General features: G+C 35.6%; 1 protein-coding gene across 1 annotated transcript in view; it reads left to right on the plus strand.

The window, feature by feature from the left end:
* Positions 1-25,906, plus strand: part of LOC129216729 (arrestin, lateral eye-like) — a 288,293-nt gene that overhangs the window by 260,698 nt on the left and 1,689 nt on the right. The window contains exons 2-3 of the mRNA XM_054850945.1: positions 14,482-14,728; positions 23,897-24,089. Coding sequence (XP_054706920.1) covers positions 14,482-14,728; positions 23,897-24,089 — 440 coding nt within the window. The remainder of the gene's footprint in view (positions 1-14,481; positions 14,729-23,896; positions 24,090-25,906) is intronic.

A 25,906-nucleotide genomic window follows, 5' to 3' on the forward strand; every position in this document is an offset into this window, starting at 1 on the left:
CTTTTGAAATCTTCATGTACAACTGAAGGACTTCGGACCTCAGCTTCTTCAACACTTGTATTTTACAGTGAGCGTTAGCGAAGAATTTTGCATCGGGAAAATGCGAAGGCTTAAAAACACAAGAACGCTTGCCGAATGCAACAGAAAACTCACGTATCTGGTTTTTGATCCAACCTTCAAAGTTATTCTCTGTTGCTCGTTTCAGGAACGAGGCAAGTATTACCGAAATGTAGATTTGGAAATCTTCTATTCCGATAGAACTGATGATGGGCCAGTTCAGGTTGGGTGTTTTTGTTTCGCGTATGAATAATTGATATTCCGCCGCTGGTGGCCATTGCGCCAAATTTGTATGTTCTAGGAGGCGTGCCTTCCAGTCTTCATCCTCCAAATTTATGTAGGATAAGACTGTAGCTTGGTCATTAAAGGGAATGGTCGAGACTTCGTAACACCATGTACTAAAATCTTGCTTTACACCTCGTGTGTTTAAGAAATCCTTTTCCAAAACCAGCAATAAAGAGAGGAATACTCCTTCAACATTGGGTGGCCCTGCACAGCAGGATCCTGAACGTTTTTGGTAAGGATTGCGAACTTCTGACACAGCCATCAAAACACATAGGTCATAGAAAAGAGGAAGATAAGCTGGTTCCATAGGCATTTCAAGTACGTGCCATACAGATTTCGATGTTCGGACCCTGTCCTGAGCCGGTCCTAATCGGAGAAACTCAGGTAAATCTCCCAGTGATGGTGACATGCCATGGCAACTATCGTAAAGTTGATCAGCTACTTCAAACATGTTCATAAATCGAGCCGCGCTTGCCGCGTCGTTATTGGAAGATAATTGAGTCACAAGCCTGCCCCTTCTTCGCCTCTAACTCTTCCAACTCCTCTAGAAGCTTCATCCGGCTGCTTGGATCAGTGGAAGGTCCCGGGGTAGTCATTTTGCTTGTTAGACCTGACGTATTGACTGCCATTTCCAGATAAAATAAATGAAAGTAATTACAATAATGAATGTTCGGAAAAAAGCACAGGAATCTTTACGTTATATTGCAGTGCTTGACTAAATTCTGTAACTCGTAAAAAAGCGTGAACAGTTTCAAATGTCTTCTTTTCTCCGCGGAGATTTCAAATTTTGCTCAGTGTTTCTTCATAAATGAAAGATACCTAGAAGACCAAGTTTTAAATGAAATACAATGCTATTTAATGCATTTGAAAAAGAAAATTTTGCAATCTGAGAGTCAATGGTTTAACCAAATTATTATTATTTTTTAAATCATGGATTTAAGTTATTTTTTTAATTTAAACCGCAAAATTTTTCTTGAAAATTTCAAATATCATTAGTTCTATCTTTAGTATAACCTTTCTTCCCTATATTAATTTTGACCCTTAGGGTTTTCCCTCACTTGACCATTTTTATCTATTTAAATTATCTCTTCTTACTCAGGCTAAAATTTCAAATGTTTCGTCTCAAGACACTTATAATCGATCGCTATTTTTTTCCTTTTTTTTGTTGTTGGCCACTGTGTTAAGGAACTTTTTTTCATTAAAACAATGAGAAAATTTTAAGGCACTCCGCTAAAATCATTTTTTAACCAGGTTTTCAACATGTTCAGCTATTCAAATCGTTCAACAATTAAATCTTGATACAATTGAATTTGCTGCACACCATTCTCTTCGGCATGAAAAAAACCAAAAAGTTATGTATTTAGTACTTATGAGTCAGATTAGTTTTCAGAACGATTTTACGAGATAAAAAAGCCCATAGAGTAAATATTTACCCTATGGGCTTTTTTTTTTGGTTTATAGTTTACAGGTAAAAAAATGGTTTGTAGCTTTTGGGTTATATATGAAGATTAAAGCAATGACCACAACCAAACGGAAAAATTATGAACACTTTAAACAACAAAGTTAACAATTAATGTAACATTTCTCGAATCACTTACACTCCTGTTGAAAAATTAAGAGAATTTTCAGATTTATTCCATTATCTAAAGAACTACTGAACAGATTTTAATGAAATTTGGAATGTAGATACTTTGATACCCCCCCCCCCAATACAAAACAAATAACCTTCCAACATTTAAAATGAATACGCACAATAGTGAACAACACTCGTTGACGTCGAAAGCTATGAAACAGAAGTTGCAAAACTGAGCCAAAAAAGGGGTAATGATTATATTGATCCCTTTAACAGATATATAGGCTACGCAGCGTGTTTCCATACTTGAAATGAGTCAGTTTATGAGGTCCTGAGGAAGTTGCTAAACGACGCTGTTCTAAGGCCACGGATAGTTGCCGTAGGGAGGGACTATCCATGAACTGATCAATTTGCGAGTTTCGATCGCCCACCGGAGAGGGTCCAAGACATGCTGTTTTGGGTTGAAGTCCAAAGATCTGCTTCGCCAATCCATCCGGCGGATATCTTCCTATTTCAGAAAATTAGTTTACAAGAGCTCTATGTGACCCTCGTCATCGTCATTAAAATGAAATCAGGACCAACCGCATCCCTGAAGAGAAAACATACGGCTCTAAGATCTTATCCCTAAACCTTACAGCTGTCAGTCTCTTTCAAAGACATGAAGGAATGAGGCACCATCCAACATGGCGCCTGGCCGGAGCATCAAACCTCTGGGCCTTATTTTTCTACATCAGTAGCGTGACTATGGGGTTTAGCGTTCCTGGTGAACTAAAGAAATTGCGTCCCAGGTCGCCCACATGGGAAGTCACCGAAGGTCATTGTGACACCCCCTCCGCCCCCCCCCCAAAAAAATTATAATTGGAATATTTTGATTAATTGATTCGACAAATAAGAGGCATCATTGTAATTTTTTTTTTTTTTTTAGAATTATTTTCAATGATGCCCAATGTTCCTTCTCCGTAGATTAAAAACCCCCTCTAGCTCTTTTTCTTGTGAGTTTTTATTTATTTTTTTAAATTTTAAAGCATTTTTTAAATTCTATAAAAAAACTTGGGTGCTGCGCCCCTGGCAAGAGCCACTCCTGCCTAGTTACGCTACTGTTCTACAAATGAACGTGCGGCAAAAATTGATGATCACGCTAAATCGGGACTCGTCAGTGAAGAAAATTGTCGGTCATTGGTTCATGCTCGAATCTTTATGGTCTCCATACCATGCTAAGCGGGCTCTCCTGTGCGTAGCAGTGAGCGGGACACTAGCGGCAGGTTTTCTTGCAAACATCCCTCTCTCATTAAGTCTTCTCGAAACTGTCGACCTTGAAAACCGAGAACCTGTACCCGCATGCAAGTCAAGAGAGAACTGAAAGGCTCTAGAACCCCTGTCATAACTCGTTATAATGGGCAAATGACGATCTTTTATAGTCGTTGTGCTTCTTAAACGACCTTGTCCAGGCTTACTCTTGATTAATATAGTATCCTGGAACTATTTCGACTACAAATTCTCTACAAATCTACTTGAAACTAGCCGGCTGCTAGCCTTCCCACAATTCATCACCTCATTTCGTTCTAAACAATAGTGGATACTTATTTTTACTGTTAGAATAGGAAAATACCAATTGCTGGAAAACAAAACAAAACAAAAAAAAAAAGAAAATTAATTTGAATTCTGAAATTTTGAATTCAAATTATGTTTTTCGCAATCACGAACTGAGACAGGACCCTACTCATTGGAGTTATTGTTTCTAGAAACAGCTCCTGTCCCTCCCCCCCCCAAGCCTGCCTCTCCTCCTGGGCGGTTACGTGTGCATAGTTGTGTGTGTGCGTAGACCTGTCTGTATGCACATAGGCGTGTGTGAGGGCATGTGTGTGAAGTCGTGTGTGTGTATGTGTGTGGACGTGCGTATGTGTAGGACATGAACGCCTCCGACCAGGAGACGCGGGTAGCTCAAAACCGGAGCAGCCGCGCCGCGCCGCCAGCAGAGGACGGTGGGCGGTGCTGCTGCATAGGCTTCTGGTCCAAGTTGAAAAAGGCACGGACACCAAAAACGGTCAAATGAGAACAATAAGCAATCGTGATTGCTCAAAAAAAAGAAAAATCAAGAAATTCGTCGAAGCGTGCTAGTGAACAAAATGCACGCTTCATACCTTCTGATTTCAACGAGTGTTGTTCATGATCAGTGGCGCACACAGGAATTTTTCAAGGGGAGGGTGGAAGGTGAATATCCCATTCTCGTATCAAACCCCAAATATATTCTTTCGATTTTATCTATTATCGTAAGCAAAAAATAAACTATTCGACAAATAACTAACAATAATTATTGAAGTTGGTTATTAATAACAAATCTCAATTGAATTACCAGAACTCGCAAGAATTTATCTATTTACTTTATTTGTAATTTCTGTACTTCAGAGTCAGAAGAACGTAAGACCAATGTTTGCGATTTTCCACTTATTAGTGATTTGTATATAGAAGTCTGTGAAATACACCGCCAGTTCAGTCAATTCCAGCCGAGGACTGCAGTTTCGTGCTTATTAGCACTCATCAGCCCGGCATAGGAGTGACTGAGCTGGAGGTAGAAAACCTCCTAAGGAAGCCTAGAGTGCCAAACAAACTGGTAGCTAATACAGAATTAGCACTGACCAGACGAGTGACCGAAACAATGGTTCGGTTCAACTCGAATATTGAAGGCAAGGCAGGTATATTCAATAAGTTACCCCCTTCTGTATTCTACCAGTTTGTTTGGCACTCTAGCCTTCCTTAAGAGGTTTTCCACCTCCAGCTCAGTCACTCCTATGCCGGGCTGATGAGTGCTAATAAGCACGAAACTGCAGTCCTCGGCTGAAATTGACTGAGCTGGCGGTGTATTTCATGTATTTCTGCCTTAGCCCTGGCAATAGGGCGGTAACTTACTGAATATATAGAAGTCTATTCCGCATCGAGCCATGTGAACGCAATTCTTACAGGAAAAAAAAAATAATTTTCAATTTTTTACTAGGGTTAAAAGAGTGGGCATCCCATCTTTTGCATGAGCCAGAAAAAAAGTTTTTCTTCTCACCTGTAAAATTATCATGATGTGTCTTACGCCCTTCTGGCTCTGAGGTACAGATTTACAAATAGGAACAGCAAAGCAATTCCTCATTAGTCATGGCAGAAGAAAATCTCATATCAATATGTACTAATTACAAAACTAAAATCATGATGATAACGTTTTCATTTAGATTCGCCATTTTGCTTCTAATGGTTAACAAATAGTAATAGAAAAATTTTTTTTGTTCCCCTTGAGATTTCATTAATAATTTTATCACGTGTGACGTTACTTGCATCCAGCAGTGCAAGACCATTTAAACGTTCATCACTATGCATGGTACTTCTCAAGTATGTTTTTAGCATTCTCTAAGTCGAGAAAGATCTTGTGCAATTCGCTTTTAGAAGAGTACACTATCTTTTAAAAAATGTTTTAACATGAAGATAGATTAGTCCAGGGCAATGACGTAGCTATAGTTTCTGCTGCCCGAGGAGGGTCCTCTGTGTGCCGCCCTTTCATTGAGGCATATCTAATTTTAGTAAACCGTGGAAAATTATTGAACAAATGGGATCGTTTCCAAAATTTTAAAAGTATTTTATTCTGAAAGAGCATAACATAGGGTCTGACCATTTTTTGATAAATTTGTTTACGTTTAATATTTTTAAAAAATTACTTAAATTGGAGCGCTTTTATTGCTTACGGCTCCTGCCGATGACATCACAAATGATGAAATGCCATTCAGTGTTGCCATTCACAGTGCAAAATATTTAATTCGCATATTTACTCACGTGTATTAGCAACGATATGGTTGATAACAAGCGTTGAGCGCAACATTTAATTCGCTGCTTGATTATCATAAAGTGGAAACGTAGTAGAAAGTTGCGGCAAAGTGCATCATTTGTGACGTCATCAAGACCACGCCTTGTTTAAACGATCGGACATTTTAAAAAATTAATTTAAAAAAAAAACTGTTGGGAAAATGAAAGTATTTTCTGGGTCCATGTCATTTTTTTGTGCTTATTCTATCCATTTCAATGACTAAAAGTAGTACCTTTGACTGAAGGAAACCACCCCATTGAAAACTTCATTTAAGGAAGAAAAGGGAAACTAATTTAATCCGTATTCTTTCTACAAAAAAAAGGGGGGGGGGGGGTGTTAGGCGCCTATCTCGGAGAAATTTTCTAAATTTACGTCAAAAATTGCAGTTAAGAGTAATGTTTAGGGGGATGGAGTTCTCACCCGAATCTTCATCAAAACTGAAGTCAGTTTAAGCTTTTGATGACGTTAGGAAGTAAGGGTCTTTTCTCGAATACTTTCCAAAATTTACGTTTTAAAAATACTACGGAAACATTTCAACTTTGAACACTGAGAAGCGCAGTTGTGGGTTGCAGGTTCGGATGTTGTAATATTCTAATCAAATAAATCACACTCGTTTGCAGTAGTCAAGATACTCGTATTCATCGTTCAGGCTGTTGAAGATATTACAGCTCTGATCGAGGTATTACATATTTTAATGGATGGTTATTCATTCTGAACGCCCCTGTGTTCCCCGTGTCTCCCGATTTTGTTCCTCTATTTCTAAATTCGGTCGCTAAGGAAATTATGGTTGACTTCAGCCGCTGATTGATTCCGAGCTCAAAGAGCGTCACTTCAACTTTTCCTGTGTGTGTGGGGGGGGGGGGGGGGCAAATATACTCTTTGATACATTCGCTTTATTACATTTCTTTCTGAAATTTTGGGAAAGGGGCAATTAACTGCCCCTCTCCCCTTACGAATCACAGTAAATCAAAATCAAAACTTATTTCAAATGAGTTCTGCTTTTGATTTGGACACTCGACTGAGTGCAATATTTCCCCGGCTTATTGAATCTAGTACGAAGTCTTAAATAATGCAGGTGATTAAAAACACTCGAAGTTAGTTTCTTAAAATTCATGAAAGTGTTTTAACCTTCGTGCAAAACGTCAAAATGAACTTAAAACCGAGTTCTCATGAATTATCGCGCAGTGTTGTTCCGATGACGGTTATATTCTGTGCCCTCTCCCCCCACCAAAAAAAATACTTTAATGATTTAGAAAAACATAAAGTGAATACAATTTCCAAATACGACTTTTTAAACTTCTTTTTGTGGGGTGAAGGTAAAGACTCACCAATCAAAAACCGTAAAGGCAAGCATAAATTAGGAAAAAATGCGTTTTACGTGAAACGCGCCCTAAACGCATATAAAACCGCCCCTTCCCGCATATATTTGTGTTGTATTTTCGTCGAGGTTTGACAGATTTAAAAAAAATTCAAGACATTTCGGGTGAAACTTTAATCACCCAAATTCAAAATATTTATATTTTTTTAGAACTCTTTAAAACTTTTTTGTGTCACATCCAGATGGATGACGCCTGGACGTCACGCTCCATTCCCCCCCGTTGTGACACTACGCTTCTAGGTCTTAATCAAAAACTTTACTAAAAAAATAATAATTAATACCTATTCTAATAGTATTCCACGCCTACACAGTTAGGGGCCATTCATTAATTGCGTAAGGGTCCCGAGGGGGAGGGAGGTTGGAAAAATCTCTACATACCTTTATTTAGGGGAAGAGGAGGGGTCAGACCCATTCTTACGTAATATTTTCCAAATCGATATTTTATATTAGAAATCACGCGGTCTAGCGGTTTGGTAATGTAAGATATAAGTGTAAAATATAATAAAAGAATCGCACTGTGTATGGAATGTCTTATTTTTAATTAGTATCGCATCATAAACGGAAAATAATTGTTGGAAAAACATTCAGTCTAGATACCTTTTAGTAAATATTTCTTTGCACAAAAGGTTCTTAAAATTTTTTTTAATAATAGGGCAGTTCTCAAAAGGTGGGAACAAACACAGACCTCAATTTTGAAGCTTCAACACCAAATAACTTTCATTTTAATTAACTCAAAAATTTTTGAGTTAAATTATAATACTGTATAGAGACAAGAATTGCCATAAATGTTTGAAAAAATGCTCTTTAAATGCCCTTAAAAAAAATATTTTCTTTGCTAAAAGGCACAATTTTGGACATACCAAAACGTTAACTGAGCAAATGTACCATTAAAAAAATTTTTTTTTAAATTATTTCCATACGTTTCAAAAAAAAAAAAAAAATAAATAAATAAACGCATGAATCTTACACTGAATAATTTTTTGTTAATATTTTACACAAATAACAAAAGTAAAGACAGATTATTTACTTTGTAAACGATTTTAGAAAAAAGCAAGTTTGAAATTTGATGAATGTCCAAAAGTTACGATCTTAACAATGCTATTTTTTGGGAACTAAGTATATAATATTTTCGTTTTAAAGGTATTTATCGATCCTCAATATCAATTTTTAATTGTTTAAAAGTGTTTTCATAAGCTTTTATGCAGTATCTTAGAAGAAAAGTAATTTTTCTTAAACATACATGCGAGATGTCCAAATGGTGTTACGGTCTTGACGCCGATAATTCTGTCCGTTTATTCATATTTTTTAGATGATCCACTGTCTTCTAACCTCAATAAAAAAGGTTATTATAATGTTATCTTCTTTAATCCATCGGTATTTTGCATAATTAATACGTTACACATTGAACAATACATAAATTACAGTGGAAACATGGCTGGTTATGATCGCAACAAAAGCCATTTTGCGCTAAAATCGCCAAGCAAACCTCCGTTAGCAACAACACAGTATACGATAAGCTAAAGGTTACCAGAGGGGAATTCCAGTTTGACAAATGTAGTTTATCGTCAGCTGCACCAGTTTTGGCGACGTTATCACCTGCGCTAGCATTCCCCCCCCCCCTCCACCCCCCCCCCCCCGCTTTTATTATTTTAGAATTTTTTTTTCTCTTCTTTCTTTTGGAAACATAATTTAACGATCTCCAAATAGAAATACGAATTTCTTTTTTCAATAATTTTTTTTAGAAATTGTTTTAATTCTTATGACATTAGAAAAAATATTCATTATTAAAACTGATGATGTCACTTTTTATATTTGTATTATTTTTAATTTGAAGCACTTTTTCACCTTTCATCAACTTCTTCAAAATCATTCCAAAGCTTTATTATATGTAAAGAGCAGTATGTATAGCCATTCAAGTACTTCATTAATATCCTCTTTATTATTAAATTGCAAAATTCAAAAAGTAGTAAATAAAATTTTCATTGAAAATGTTAAAAATCAGATTAACAATAGTCAAAAATGGTGAAACTTACATTATAATGATGTCCAAAATCCGTTACCTACAGGACAAAAATGTCCAAAATCTGTTACCTACAGACTGCTGATTTAATTTGCTAATTAACAATTTTTACAAATACCTGCTGTCTTTTCATGTTCATATATTGTGTTCTAGGTATGCATACTATAGAATAAAAGCAAAATTGATGTCAAATTTGAAAATTTTTGAAATTGCTCAAAGTTAACTTTTTTGTTCCCACCTTTTGAGAACTGCCCACTAACAAAACAGTTTCTGTGTAACTTGGGAAGAAGCAGTTTGATGTCTTCAAAAGGTATACTATTTTCTGAACAAGAATAGTTTTTTTTTTTTTTTTTTTTTTGTCTTGGATTCGGCGATCTTTTTTTCTGTTTGTGAATTCAGCATCAATCGAATTTAAAAGGTATTCGAGATCAGTAGCATTTTCGTTATCGCTATTTTTATATCAGTATTTTCGTGTATCCCAAGATTTTATTTAAATACTGTACACAAAATTTAAAGTCAGCCTCCCACCTCCACACCCCTTCTTCCCCAGTTTCTTCTCTTTTGATTGAAGTCGGTGTTTTCTTAATAATTATTATCTTTTTATAACTAATCATAAGATGTTTCCGACTTAATATTTTCATTATATTTTTCAACAGAACACACATTTTATTTGAAAGATTTTGCCATACTTTAATTTCTTGAATTATCTTGATAGATGTGATTGTAAGGGGACATTCATTAATTACGTAAGGACTATTTTGGCTATGTTTGACCCCCCCCCCCCTATCTTACTTAAGATTCCATTTCGTTTTTCAAAATAATAAAAAAAAAAACGAATCTGTGATCACTGGAATCTTTATCAAATTCAGTATAGTGAAACAATAGATCGTTGTATGTTATCAAATTATAGATACTTTTAAAAATTAAACACAACAGTAAAACCAAACAAATACATACAACAGGGTTATTTATACAATTATTTCTCAGAGATACAGTTAATGCCTCTTTGCCTGTGAGAAAAAAAAAAAAAAGCTTCTAACCAGCCGATGCTCTTTACCGACCGTCATGAAAACCTTATCATTAATGAAACATAGGAGTTTAGTTAGGGAAGGCAATAAAAAATCATAGAGAACAATGCGCCAACAAAAATCACTTAGTTTAAATAAAAAATCGCATGTTCCGAAAAAAAAACACATCAAAAACTATACACTCTAAAAGCACTTATTTTCGCAAACCCATCATAACAATGCACATTTAAGCCTCGAGAAATGGTTTGATTTTACTTTTTATAGAAATTTTGAAATTTTTAGCTCGAGAAATCACCGTTGTTTTCGTTTTCGCAAAAATTACGGCTTGTACGGCTTGTGAAAATAAGTGCTCTAACAGTAATCCGAGAAAGAATAAAGAATTTCTCAGAAACACGATGTATCTTACCTTTCCATCCACGCGGCGATCGGCGAAAGCAAAACTCTCAAATCCAAATCTAAACCACAGCCTCGCATAAAAAAAAAACATCCCACAAACAGAAATAAAGTTGAGTAAGGCAACTCCTGCAGCAAATTTTAAAAAATTCTCATAAAAATGTTGAAACTTTTTGTTACGAATTATTTGTACAAATATGACGAATCTCAAAAGCACCGATAAACATATGTTTTGTTTTTGCATCATTTAAAACTTCCGTCTCTAAACAATAAAAATTTATTTCTTGGTATGTAATTACTTTCTTGGCGAGATAAAAATATACGATTTTGATCGCCAAATTTGTGTCCGTAGTTTACCAACGAGAAAGCTTCGTTTTCTGTGCGCCTGCGCAGTTAACCACCTCAACCGCTATTTTTTTCAAAAGCGAATGATTTGAATTCGCTATTTGGCTCTGTCAATAAGAAAAGGTTGAAAATGAAAAAAAAAATACTTGAATATGGAATTTTCTTCCCAAAACCAAATTTAGAGATATATAGGTAAATTGCTCAGCCAGAGGCGTCTAAAACTTAAAATTTTGAGAAGACGGAGATTCTCAATTTGCCAAATGTAACTGTCAATTTCGCCGAACGATGATAATTTTGCCGAATGGAACTCCAAGTTTTGGTGAATGTTGACGATTAGAACTTGACAAGTAGATTTTGCCAAATCGTCAAACATAATTTGCCAAATAAGGAAATTTTCGGAAGGTCACAGTGACCTCCCACGGGGTTGCCCTTGCGAACAGCCCAGGTTTTCAAACATCTTATAGAAATTTAATCTTATTAAACTACCTAGTATGAAACTTTAGATACCGTTAATTATTTAATAGTTCTAGTTAAGTGTAAAGCATTTATTTTCGTGAGCCCGTCGCAATCGCTCAAGTTTAAATCTTGCGAAATATTTCAACTTCACTTGTGTTATCAACTTTTGGTTCTGTTCATAAATTTCGCAAAATTTTAAGCTCGCGAAATCACAGATGTCTTAATTTTCGCGAAAATTAAAACTCGTCAAAAAAGTGCTTGTACATTATGCAAAGTAGATTTTTAAATAGTATTTTTTTAATTTTTTACTTTCTGTGAAATATTTTTAGATTTTGTTGTAAGCATATGAAATGTTTGAAACTGATTAATCATGTGAAGAAATTTACTTTGGTAAGCTTTGATTATAGAACCACAGTATATTTCTTAATGCTATTTGTTCTTTATTGTATTTTTAAAAAGTCAATACAATTGGGAAATGTTAGCATTTGACGATTTTTAGGTGCTTATTTTTAGCTAAAACCAAATAAGTAAGCGAAGTAAAACTAAAGTACGATAGATGTCAAAAATGCAAAAAAAAAAAAAAAAAAAAGAAAGAAAGAAAGAAAAAGAAATGAAATGAAGTTTAAAAAAAAAAAAGAAAAATTAAGAATGTGCAGTTACTATGCTTTACCTACCGACAGAAGAGTAATATTAAATTTTATGTGCGAATTCGTCTTAATTTTTGTTTAACTACCAACTTTCCACTTGTGTTATGTTTAACAACCAGTTCACCTTGTACTAGTTGTACTGACAACACCGGGAGGGGGGCTTGATCCCCATCAGCCTTCAACAAGACGGTTCTACACGCGTTAGAAACTTACGTAGTTCTTAATTATGAGGACTGAATAAAATTGGAATTCCGTTCTTTATAACAAGTTTCATGAATACTAAAGAATTCTTCCCATCAACCATGAATCAGATTTTTGTTATTCATGTAGAGACCTGTTATTAATTGGTTCGATATAATGAGGCCTAAATTGGTTATTCCTTACGAAAACTTGGATTATATTTCTTAACATTTTACGATGTCGAGAATCATAACAATTTCTCTCTTATAATAATTTACCGCATTAGGGGCTGCCCACAAATGGTGTTAGGGGGGGGGGGGGGGTTGTGAAGTTGTGAAAGTTTGTAACAAAAGAGAGGAAAGGGTAAGAATTATGTGACGTCCCTTTTTTTTTAATAGAGCATGTTTTTGAAAAATAGCGTGACACGTGACAAAGGGGCGAGGGAGGGTAAGGTGAAGAGTGACAATTTGTGACAAAAGGTGGGTGGGGGGTCCAGAATGTTACAGAAAAACTGAGACATAATTTATGGACAACCCCTTCCAACTTTTCTCGCATTAATAGTTTAATATCTCCAGTGAGTACATAATCTCCAGTGAGTACATTAGACATTTTCTTAAATATTCTTACATTCAAAAAGGATTTCACTTGGTGAGGTTCTCAATGTATTATGATAATAGGATTTCTAAGCAACGCCGTTAGAAAAACAAAGTTACCCAAAAATTGCATACAATACAAAATGGGTCAGAAAAAATGTGACACTGAGCAAAAAAAAAAGCGCAAACTGCTGTTTGGGTTATTTTTATGAACTTTAACTATAATTTTCTTTCTAATCTAATTTACTCTCTTTTCTACATTTTCCTTTCTCACTTCATCCAGTTTTTAATCCTTAGTTCGCAGCTTAAGTCGCCAAGGGGCAGGCTCTGCTGTTAGATCTCGCGCCGCATTTAATGGACCTCGTTTACAACTACTTTTTCCGCACTTTAATTATTCCCTCGGGCTTCTGACAGCCCCCATTTTTCTTTCATTTCATAAAGGCACGGTTTTGTTCTCCGATCCGCAGCATCTAATTAAAAAATCGACCAATTCAATTTGGTTAAACCCGGTGTGACTGCCGTTTATTGGGAAACATATTCCTTTGGGTGGACTGTTGGAAATGTGAGTTCAATTAACCACACCACAATACAATAAACGATTGTCATTAAGAATCCCTTTGTATTTACTACAATAAACATGTTGTATAAAAAAAATAATAATAAATGTATTCAGGGGTGTCCATCCCCCCCCCCAAGTTGAATGGCACAACTCCCCCTCCCCCCCCCAAAAAAAAAAATCTCAATCCTCTTTCTCTTTTTTAATTTTTTTTTTCATTTATTTTTTAAAAATATTTTTATTTATTTATTTTTAAAAATATTTTTATTTATTTATTTTTAAAAATATTTTTATTTATTTATTTGTTTTTAATTATTATTTTATTAGATAAGTTCAGTGCTACGCCAATGACATACACACACACACACACAAACTAAATAAATAAATGAAATAAAATGTAAACAGAATAAAATAAAATAAATAATTTAAATTTAAAATTAATTAATAAATAAATGAAAATAAATAAATTTTAAAAAATTAAAAAATTCCCCCCCCCCCCAAATTTTGATGGCACAACTTGCGCCATAACTCCCCCCCCCCACCCCCTGTGGGCACTCCTGAATGTATTGGAACTTGCTGCGCTGGCAAGAAGCCCTGAACATCCTCTCTTGAGGCCAGTTTTCTATTAAAAATACACAGACTTCATACAAAGAAAGTTGAACTAATTTCTGTGTGGAAAAACCTTTGAGCAGGAATTAGTAACTAGAAGGAACAAGTTCAATTATTGGCTTAGGAAATGCTGAGGCAAAGATCTCAATCACATGGTTCACAACTTCAACGAAAGAGAGACCCGTTTCACTTCACTTGAAACTAGTGGAAGAAACTTGATTTCTTCCGACACTTTACTTCAAATATCACATGAACTTGGTATCTTTGTTTCAAGAACTGAAGGCTTCGATCTTTCCACTTTTTATTTCTTCTCCCCCCTCCCAATGGGAAAAACTGACAAACTCAGTTTGAACGCTTGAATACTTATTTTAAGTTTGTTACAAATTCATAGGAGTGTGTTCGGGTTTTTTGCATTTCGGATTTTTGACGTTCAGATTTCGAGGTACTACTGCATTTAATCCATTTGTGTTGGGAACAAATGAACAGATTCTTTTTTTTTTCTCTCTCTCTCCGCTTTTAGGGTACTGAAGAAGAGGAGTCCGGACGGTTCTCTGACAGTGTACTTGAGCCGGCGGGAGCTGGTACTTCCGGCCGAGGAGGAAGGAAACGTGGTGCGCCCCCTGGACGGGGTCGCCCTGCTGGGGCGCACCCTCGAGACGGGGGAGAGGGTATTCGCCCTGCTCGTCCTCACCTTCCGCTACGGGCGAGAAGACGAAGAAGTGATGGGGCTCAAATTTTACACCGAAGCCGTCCTACACTACCAGCAGGTAAGAGCGAGCTCAAAGAAAAAAAAGATAGTGAGAGAGCGATCGTGAGAGTGAGTTCTGTGTGATGGGGGTTGTTTCCAAAAATTTTAAAAGTATTTTTTTCTGAAGAGCATGCTTAAAAACATGGGGTTTAACCACTTTTTAAATAATTTGACTAAGTTTAATTTTTTAGCAATTATTTTAATTGGCGCGCAGATTGAAATTCATTTTTTACGCTTCTGCACATGACATCACAAGTGAAGAAATGCCATTCACTAATGCCATTAGCGCACAGCGCAAATTATCATAACCTTGCTACACGGTTGACAGCAAAGCGTAAACATTTAACGCGGCAATGAAGCAGCGCGCCAAAGTACATCACCTGTGACGTCATAAAGACTACGCTTTATTCTCAAAATTGGACAATAAAAAAAGTTAATTAAAAAATAACTGTTGGAAAAATAAAAATTTCTGACTCCATTTTTTTTCTTTGTTTATTCTATCAATTTCAGTGACTAAAAGTAGTACTTTAGGCTGAAGGAAACAACCCATTCATTCCAATGAGTTATACAACACGCGTTATAAGCTTGGCTTCTTGAATTCGTGAATAAATAATATAGTTCTTTTCTTTTACGGGGCTTTCCTGTATTAAGCTTTTCTGCAATTTTTTGGATAACTTATTACAAAAAAAAAAAAAAAAAAAAAAAATCTAATGCTCTTCTTTTTGATACCCCTGTTCTGCACCAGATCAGATACATAAGTGCGTTTGGTTTCGTGTACACTTTTGGAAAATCTGGTTAGTTACAACATAAATATTATTGCAAAATGGAGTTTTCAGTACGGATATAGTTTTACAGCAAATTGTATCGGAAAAAATATGATTGCAGCGCCAATTGGCACATCACGTGGCTTCTAGGGTTAATTTACTTAATTGCCTTTCCCGCTCACCACTTGAGCCTCACCGAGTATAATGGTTATTGGGCCATTCTACGAACGACAGGAAGGCCGGTTCGAAGCCCCGTCTTTATCTCGTTCAGCTCAACCAACGCAACCTGCCACGGCATTATTTCACCTTAGAGTTTTACAGGAAAATATAATTTTTGCGGTAAAATGTTCTAGTAACATGAATGACTACTTTTTACCGTAAATTTTCGGATGTTTTTCAACTGTGGCGTAGTGATCGTCTTTTTATTTTTTCCCCTCGAGAAACATCCTATCGGCTATAATAGCGCAGAGGTTCAACTCTCAAACAACCGCTGATGTAATAGTGTTCTGATATCGCTTAAAATTTAAGTCAAAGTAAGTTTCTTTTCCAAACATTTAACCTTAAAACTGATTCTACTAATTTTTATGTCATATCTCAATGTCAAAAAATTTCGTATTCATACAATACTAAACATTTCAGTAGCATATTTTGAAAGAGGAAAAGTCACAATGTTAGATAAACGTGTGTTTATTGTAAAGTTTCATTTCAATGCATTTTTAGAGAAAAAATGGATTTTGTAGCGAAGATCTGCCCATTGAGAGAGGAAAAAAAAAAAAAAATGCTGGAAAAACCAGTATATGGTGAAAAAGAGCTTTCAAATTGATTTGGATCGTTTAACGAATCAAAAACCAGGACTATTTGCAAAAGTTGAAAAGTGCAAAACACACAACTCTAGGATCCCTTAATAGGCCGGTCAAAATACAGACATTCGATTTCGGAAAAATTCGGAACTGAAAATTGGTACAGACCTTAAAAGTTATCATTATAAATGAAATGTCAAAAGTCCGCACCGATCCCAAGGGAGTAAAAAATGTTATGCTAGGTCAAAACTCAAAAACAAAAAAAAAAATCTAATTAATTTGCATATAGCTGAAAATTGGCGCAGACCTCATGATAAATCTATACCTAGTTCAACCTTTTGGGGACCGAATTATGAGAAAATAAGAAAATAAAATATTTTCGCCGTTTAATGGATAAAAGATGCCGATATAAAGCAAGTACAAAACTTTTTTTTTTTTTGAAAAGTTTTCCTTTTTTTCTAACGAGCTTCATAAGAGACATCCAATACATTATTTTTCATTTTTTTGGAATATATTTTTCATTTAAAACAATTTTAAAAGCATGCATATCTATACTATTAAACCTGGGCGCGTTCTTCAAACTGTTTATGTCACTGGTGAACGAAATGAAGCGCTATAAGACGAAAAAGTCCTCCCTATTTTTCAGAGAGGCAACCACTTCATTCAATGACTTTTATGCGCTATGAAGCACCTCCGCACATTGGTTCTTTTATTAGGACTCTTCTGACTTCGACATTTGGAGACAGCCATCTCCTTAGTCGATGTTTTCGACATGAAAGGCAATCATGGTCCCCATATCTTGCACTTTCTGACTTCTACTTATGGATCTATTTAAATTGATTGGTCCAGCCTACTTCTTTGGACCCGTTAATAGAAACGATACACAATCATGTGGTAGGTCCTCTGAAATGCTTTTTAACACTGTGCATACTTTTTTTTCCATCGTCTGACGGCTGTAATTTTCAATGACGGAACACACGTTGAATAGCTGTAATACTGAAAGACTTATATTGATTAAAAGGAGATGTATTACAATAATATTCCATTAGTTGAACTCCGGAGTCACTATTTGGTCAAAAAAGTAACTAAGTCCACAGTGGCGTAGCTACAGTTTCTGCAGCCCAAGGTGGTGCCTCTATTTGCCGCCCTTTTATTAAGACATACATAATTCATTAAACCATCGAAAATTATTGAACTTAAAGTTGAAAACTTTATTTAAGGAAGAAAGGAAACTAATTTAACTTGCATTCTTCCTACAAAAAAAGGGGGAGGGAGGTATCAGGCGACAATCCTGGAGACGACAAATATTCTAAATTTACATCAAAAATCGCAGTTAAAAGTAACGTTTGGGGGGTCTCTCAAATATTCATCAAAACTGAAGGCGGTTTTGGCCTTTGGTGACATTTAGTAAGTCGGAGTCTTTTCTAGAATATTTCCAAAATTTAAGTTTAAAAATACAATTTTAGTCAATTTTAGAGAACGTTAAGGGAATGAGGAAGGTTGGAGGCTCACTACGGAAATATTTCAACTTTGAACACTGAGAAGCAAGCGCAGTTGCAGTCGTACCAAAACCTTACATTTCAAATAGTTTTTTTTTTCTTTGCCTCCAGTCATAGATTTTAAGTATGATTCCATTTTTTAGATTTTTTTTCACATCAAAGATGCTGAGTAGCCGCCACCAAAAGTATACCGCCCGGAGCAGACCGCCTCTTCCGCCCCACACTAGTTACCCCTGCTAGAACAAAATATATATATATATATATATTTTTTCATTCTAAACAAAAATCCACCATTCTTTGGAGAACTAATGTGCAAACTGCATCATTTTATTATAATAAGGTTTTGAAAAGTCTACTGACTTCTGGATCACCCTATATTTGAACGAAAATCCGATACAAAGATGGAAATGAGGAAATACACACATAAATCCTTAATACATTTATGAATAAAAAATTTTCAGCTAAATTTCTTTCAAGTTATCATCCTAGGAAAAAGCACAAAAAGGTTTATAACACAAATGCTTGCTAAGCTGTCGTGTTTGTCACCCAGTCCCCAAATGGGATTTCTTGCAATATAGACCCATTCTAATCTATTTATGTTGTTTCTCCTACAGCCACTTTAGAAGACAAGTCCGGCATTTTGGTCCCCAGATAGTTTCGCGTTCAAACTTGTTTCAAGTACTTGTTTAAACTACGTTATTATAGTCGCTGGTTGCTACCAGATTTGCGGAGTCTGAGAAAAAATAGCCGACTCCGGGAATTTTAGATCCTTCAACTCCTACTGCGACTCTTTTGCCCCAAAATCAGTCCGACTCCGACTCAGACTCCGCTAGCACTGGCAGAGTTGCGGACATCGTGGGACAATGACCGACTCCGACTCTTGAAATTTTATACCTACGACTCCCAACTCGTACTCCGACTCCTTTAACCAAAATCATGCCGACTCCGACTCCACAGCCCTGGTTGCGATGATAAGTTGAGCTAAGCATCATTCTGAAAATGATTGCAAAATCTAGCAAGTTAGACGATTTCTGAAATTAAATACCGGTTAATAGGGAAATATTTCCTGCGAACATTTTCATTTCTCACTTCTTTTAAATCTAAATGAATGAAATTCAGGGGTGCCCCGAATTCAAATTTTTGGGACGGTAGAAATTCTCAATTTGCCGAATGGAACTCCAAATTTCGCTAAATGGTGATAATTTTGCCGAATGGAAACACCAAATTTTGCCGAATGGAACTAAAAATTTCCCTGAATGATGATAATTTTTCCGAATAGAACTCCAAACGTTGCCGAATGATAATAATTTCGCCGAATCGTCAGACAAAATTTGCCGGATAAGTTATTTTGGAAGGTCACGGTGACCTCCCATCAGGGCGTCCCTGAATTAATCTTCTGCTTTTATATACTACAGTATCTAGATCACCAGTGGACATATTTGAAACATGTTTTTTCGGATGATTAATATCAAGCTGGATTTTTCAACTCTAGAAAGCAGCTAGTATTAGAATTACAATTTGTTTTACATGATGTTCTTGTTCATCCGTTTTCAGCAGCAAAATAGGATTGCAATCTATGGTGTATACTCGTATATACTGCAGTTTAAATACCTAATACGTATTTATATATTTAGATTGTTAACGATAAAGCCATTCCTTTTTTTTTTTCGGAAGTTTGGCTTCCATTCTCATAATTAGTAGTTTTATTTTTCCCCTTTTCTTTGATATCTGCGGCTTTTGTGATATAATGTTAATTCTTCTGTTCTTCTTTTATTTACGTTACTTCTTTACGTTTCCATTTCTTGCTTTGTGCATATCATTTTTCAGGTTTTCCTATATTATATTTATCCTGCCTTTAGCTAAATGTAACAAAATTGATCCATTACAATTTTTTCCCCCAACTTGAAATTTATTGATAGTTAGGTTTCATTTTTACAGCAAAATTTATTATTAAGGGACTTTTGGAGAAATCTATTACTTAACGATTTTTTTTTCTCGCAGGGAATCCTGCTATGAATTTAGGCTCTGAGCTCCATTTTGTCTGGTTTGTTTTGTTAATTTGCTATGTCTACTTCTTAAGTTGTATACTGTTCATTGTCTTTGTTTTTCCATCCAAAAGCTCACTGTTTTGTGATGAAAAAGGCGTTCCTTGATACCTCGAAACACGTGTCTGCAGTAATCTGTAATCTTGTGCAATAAAACGATGTTCATTTCCTTTCACTTCTCTGCATAAAGGTGTTTATTTCTTTATACTACACTCTGTCCATGGAAAAGATTGACCAAAAATAAACAAACAGGTTACCAGAAAGTTTGTCACTATAACACTTTTGACGACTTTTCCTGGGACAAAATATAAATCAAATTATTCGAATTTTGACGTCTTCAATTCAAATTATATTTTTGGAAATCATGAATTGCGATAGGACCTTACTCATTGCGTTTCTTGTTTCTACATATGGAGCGGAATGGAAATGGAGAAGAAATATACCCGTCATGCTATGACTGGCGATTTTCTTGATCAGATGATACGTTACGACGCATGTCCATAAAAAAGGAAACGGTAATAAGGATTCGGTACAGTTATTACTGCTAATTTGCACCCGCACACTTATTATAAAGATTACATTTCCAGCGTTTACCGTTATGGTGTTTTTATTTCTTACTAGTGGTACCCGCACGGCTTTGCTCGTAGTAGAAAAATTAAAAGGTCTTTTGGTTCGCCTGTATATTTATAAATAATGTACGGTGAATTTCTCGCCAATTGGCTTACCTATGTTACGGTTCCACGTTGTGATAACTTGGTAATTTACTCGTCCATCCTATGATAATTTTGCTCGGGAAAATGTTCTTAAAATTGGAATAGAAAAACAACAAAATCGAATTTTTGAAAAAAACGTTTCTAGGTGCACACCCCCATGCTACAAACTAACTTTGTGCTAAATTTCATGAAAATCGCCGTACGGTCTAGGCGCTATGCGCGTCACAGACATCCAGACAGACAGACAGACTTTCAGCTTTATTATTAGTAAAGATTATATTTCCAGCGTATACCGTTATGGTGTTTTTATTTCTTATCAATATTCGATAGTGAGAATTAGTAATCCTGAAATATTGTATTTAGATGCAGTTTGGCTATTTAAGTTCATCTTTATAGGTGTTTTTCTTGAAAAAACATGATTTTCCACAATACTCCCCCCTTCCCCTGGTTTTAACGTAAAACCTGCTGAAGTTAAGCATTGGGAGAAAAATTAACGAATGTAAAAGTTAACGATTTGTAACCATAGCGACGAAAATAAGTCTTTTAATTAAATATCAAAAACAGCGAGCAAACTTCTCCATCGTTATGATACTCTGAAAAATAAGACCAACGTTAACTGCTGTCAAGTGAGAGTAATGAGCAGTTCTTAATTGCACAAAAAAATAAATAAAATAAAAATAAATAAATAAATAATAACCCAGTCGCATTCGCCGTCTGTTTGGCATCGATATGTTCTTATCCAAACCAAGCACATGATTGACGTCTCCCAAATCGGCATTTCTTTGTTTAGAAATCAACATTTACTCATCCTCGAGATTTAGTCTATCTTTCTCGTGAGAGCAGTATATAGTGGTATTGTGCATTGCGTTTTAGAACCAAAATGTCGGAAATGTCGGTCTGTCCATTAAAAGGGCTCTAGTTTCTACAGACTGGAAGCCCAAAAAAAAAAACAGATTTACTCAATCACTTTATCCCTTTCTCTTTCCTTTCTTCCACTTAATCAAATTGTCTTCCTCATCTTGTTCCTCTCAATAGATTCGATTTCTGTTTTCTCCCCTTGACTACATAATTTATTCATTTATTCCATCTGCATCCTCCCGCCTTTAATTCTGACACATAACAACAATCATTATCTTTTTTTATCTCTTACTCGCATCCGCATATATTTCCTTATTTAATCCTTTTTTCCTCTATTTTCCACCTTAATACATGATTTTTTTCTCCCTACAAAACCTTTATTTTATTTTTCCGCCACAATACAAAAGCTTTTCTTCTAAAAGTTGTTTTTATCAGATGCATAAATATCTCTTCCATTAAAGTCCATTCCTTTTTTCCCGCTAATCATCTGCACCTTTATTCGAACAAAAACCTCTCCCCTCCCACATCGGTCTCATCGGTAATCCTTGTGGAAGCCAAAACGAAAATGCTCTTGTTCTTAAAGTTAGCTGTAATTAAAGATCTATTAATTGCATTCAATTAAGGTTTTAACAAGAGACTCCAAACATAATCTCAGAAGAGCTAAAAATAGCTTTGATGGTATTTTATCCTTTGCTAATAGTTTTTTTCCCCGCAAAATTTTACACTTTTTTTTTTCTGCTTTTTGCAGTATTGTATTATTTTTAAGAGCTCTTTATTTTGTTTTTTTTTCACATTAAAATTCAACAAATGTTAGTTAACAGTTTTGGCATCTGTTTTGACATTTATTTTTCCACACATTTTGCGCTAAATAAAAATAAGCTTTCAAATAGTTTTCTTAGTGCTATTTTGGAAACAACTCTTACTGAACTGTCTATACTATTAAAACTTATGCGCGTCTGTTTGTGCGTGTATCTTTAACCCTATTTCCCCCGAACTGTGAATGTCGACAACCAAATCAATACTGATACCTTTGGATACAGAGCATCCAGGGGAAGCCATTCGGCACTGTCTAACCCCTCTAAAACTTAAGGGCCAGATATAAGAAGCGGGACATCAGGTCCTGCGGACACCTCACCCCTTGATGTTCTTAGGACATCCAGGGGTTAAAGCAAAAAGTTATCAACTCTCACCCGCCGCAGGCGAACGAGGATTGGTGAGAGAAACGAGCAGGGGAAGGAGCCCCCTAGTTATTTATAAATAAAATAACACCGGCACGACCTTCGGAGATCTAAAAATAGGTTATGCTCCTCTATATAACTTTAGCCATAGGTATTATCTGTAAATACCATTTATAGCTAGGTGTATGTATAATTGAGAAACTGGTAGTTCAAAACAGAATTTTTTTTTTTTTGTTTTCGTTAGGTTGTGGTTTCTTCACTTTACACTTGTTGGTTAATGCTTGCGTAACACGCTATCATTGAATAGTATTAGTGGTCAACTTAAACAGATGGTCAACTTATAGAGGTTTAATTGTATGGTATAGATCTAATTCTGTACCCGAAAATAGCGGTCAACTTAGACAGGTGGTCAACTTACAAGGGTGGTCAACTTTACAGGTTTTACTGTATTACCTTTCTAAAAACATAAACAACTCCTTTGCATGCAGTATTATTCATGGAAAACAGAGCAAGTTAAGCAAAGTCCAATCTTACATTAATAGAGCGGTTTTATATGCTTTGATGCTCTTAACGGAGGACTGGACAAATTTAATAAAATTTCAGCTCTTTATGCGTGATGCCGTTGTGTTAATGCTTTAAGTGGAGAACCAGTCAAATTTAGCAAATTTCAGTTATCCATGGATTTTGAAGTTTCATGTGTGTTAATGTTGAACCGGACATATTTAACGAATTCCTTTTATCCATGCATGAAAACGTTTTATATGCGTTTATATTCCTAATAGAGAACTAGAAAATTTTACCAAATTACAGTTTCCTATGAATGGAACCCTGTTACATGTGTGCTCGTAGTAGAAAACTGGACCGTTTAAGCAAATTTCAACTACCCATACATAAAACGGTTTTATATGTTTTAATGCTCTTAATAAAAAAAACCAGAAAAATTTGGAAAATTTCCATTATCCATGCACGAAAACGTTTTTATATGCGTTTATATTTTTAATAGAGAACTAGAAAATTTTAGCAAATTTCGGTTCACCATGTGGTAATGTTCATAATGGAGAACTAGACAAATTTAGAATACTTCAAATTTACGTGCATGTATCAGTTTTAATATCTGTTGATGTTCTTATTAGATAAATATTTATTATTTAGCTACAACTATTCCATTGTGAAAAGTAAATCTGTTTTAGACATAAATATTTAAATGGTTTTTATTTTTCTTTTCTCTCAAATGAATTTTACAAAGAATCCACTTTTTCTTTTCAATCTCCACTGACATTTCAGTTTCTTTTAATGAGTTTTAAAATAATTCATGAATGTTTCTCCCTAGGTGGTGCCTTCGAACGGTGAGAATAAACGGCTGACCCTTCTACAGCAGCATTTAATTCGCAAACTGGGCCCCGGAGCCCATCCTCTGACAGTCTCGGCCAGCGGCCACCTGCCTCACTCCGTTGCCCTCCGTCCAGCCCGCATGTATGGAGGAAGTCCACTAGGTGTGACGTACGACCTTAAAGTGTTCATTGGTATGTATTTACCATCTCACATTTTAATGCACTAAAACAGCGTTTATACCAGTGTGTCCTAACCTGGGGGAGATCGGCCCCCATGGGGCGAGAAATTCTAGGGAGGTGATGGGGGGTGATGAGCATTTAAGACAAAATAACAGTTATAAAAAAGCAATGATTATTGAAATTGAAAACGTATACGAAACTGATGGTTAAGAGTTCAGACAAAAATCACAAGTTAAGGTTCCGGAGCATCCTCCTTACACCTTGGTTGAACCATTGAGAAGAGATTCTTGCTCTAAGGGTTGAACCTTAAGGAATAATTTCGTCAACTATCTCCAAGTTCATGGATTTTCAATTTTTTTTTCATATTTTTAATTTTAAAAGGTCAGTGCTTTTAATTGTCCCAAATCCTCCCCCCCCCCTTTTTTTAAAGAATATTTTCTAAAAGACTACTTCTGTTTTTGAAAAGTACATCAATGATAGCGGTTAAATACTTCCCTTCAAAGACCAATCAGTTCGCTTTGGAAAAGAAAGAAAAAAAAAAGTAAAAAGGTACTTTTATTTGCTTATCTTTTGTTTAAGAGTGATTGCATAAAATTGCTTTATTGTATGCATTTTACCTCAAATTAAAATTTATCATTTATATTTTCAGTAACACTGCTGTTCACTAGAGCCAAAACGTGCTTTTTCAGCGAAAAAGAAGAGAGGATGGGTGTCAGTCAAGCAGTAGAGGGGGCAGGGACGATGGGTCCGAAATAATTCGGAACTACTGGTTTCTATCTTACTCGATTTAAAGTCTTTTACATTTATGCTTCGTATTCATCAATTGCAAATTCGTTCAAAAATGCTTCTTTTATACTTTTAAAAATAACAGTAATATGCCGCTTTCCACTCCCTGAATTTCGATAAAGTTCTTTCGCATATATTTCTTGGTTTGGAAGGATTCTACGTCAGGCGTGGAAGGTCAAACAGAGGGAGTAACAAAAGTTCATTCGTTTGTCAAGGCATTAGGTGGCCAGCCAGACGCATAGATGGCCAGACGTGGAACTCCCAGTGTTTAGTTCCCAAACATTGCTTGATACTCATTTCATCGACCCGCTGAAGGGATGAAAGGCTGAGTCAAGAGATTCTAACCCAAGAAACAAATATGGATTTATGGCGTGGAAGCGCGAAGTCACTGGGCTACATACCAATGATTAAAACGCCCTAAAATGTTGAGAAGCCGTTCTAGTTTAATGTACATAGTTTGAAGAAAGTGTCATTTTTCATTTCAACAATCAAAATACAAATAATTTTGAAAGTCCTTTTGCGTGAATAAAATCTCTGAGGAAATCCAGAAAATATGTTATACACCTTACCTTAAGTATGATATTGAATTAAGTTAGATGTAACTGCAGTTTATACTGAATACTACGAGGATCGATCCAGAAATAAGGTTCCTGTCAATTTTACAGAAAGACAAATTTTTTATTCTCATAGAAATTTACATTGTTGGAAAGCTGAAACTTTCCTCTATTTTTCATCGTAATCGCCATCTTTTTCTATACATTTTTATAGACGGTGCTCCAATTTCTGTATCCCAATATCATAGAACTCCGCCGTCAAACCGTTGTAGAAGCGTTTACCCTCCTCCTCTTTGACTTCATCGTCAATACGAAAGCGTTCGCTACTCAAAAATGTTCCTTTAACTTCCCCAACAATCAATTCAGAAAGTTATGGGAGGGGTTTTTGACCATAACCGCCTCATATGGTACAAACTACAACATTAGGATCGACAATGTGTGTGTCAAGCAAGGACGCCCATATAGGGGGCAAGGGGGGCTCAAGCCCCC

The sequence above is a fragment of the Uloborus diversus genome, chromosome 2, assembly GCF_026930045.1.
Source record: "Uloborus diversus isolate 005 chromosome 2, Udiv.v.3.1, whole genome shotgun sequence".
NCBI classification, from domain to species: Eukaryota; Metazoa; Arthropoda; class Arachnida; order Araneae; family Uloboridae; genus Uloborus; species Uloborus diversus.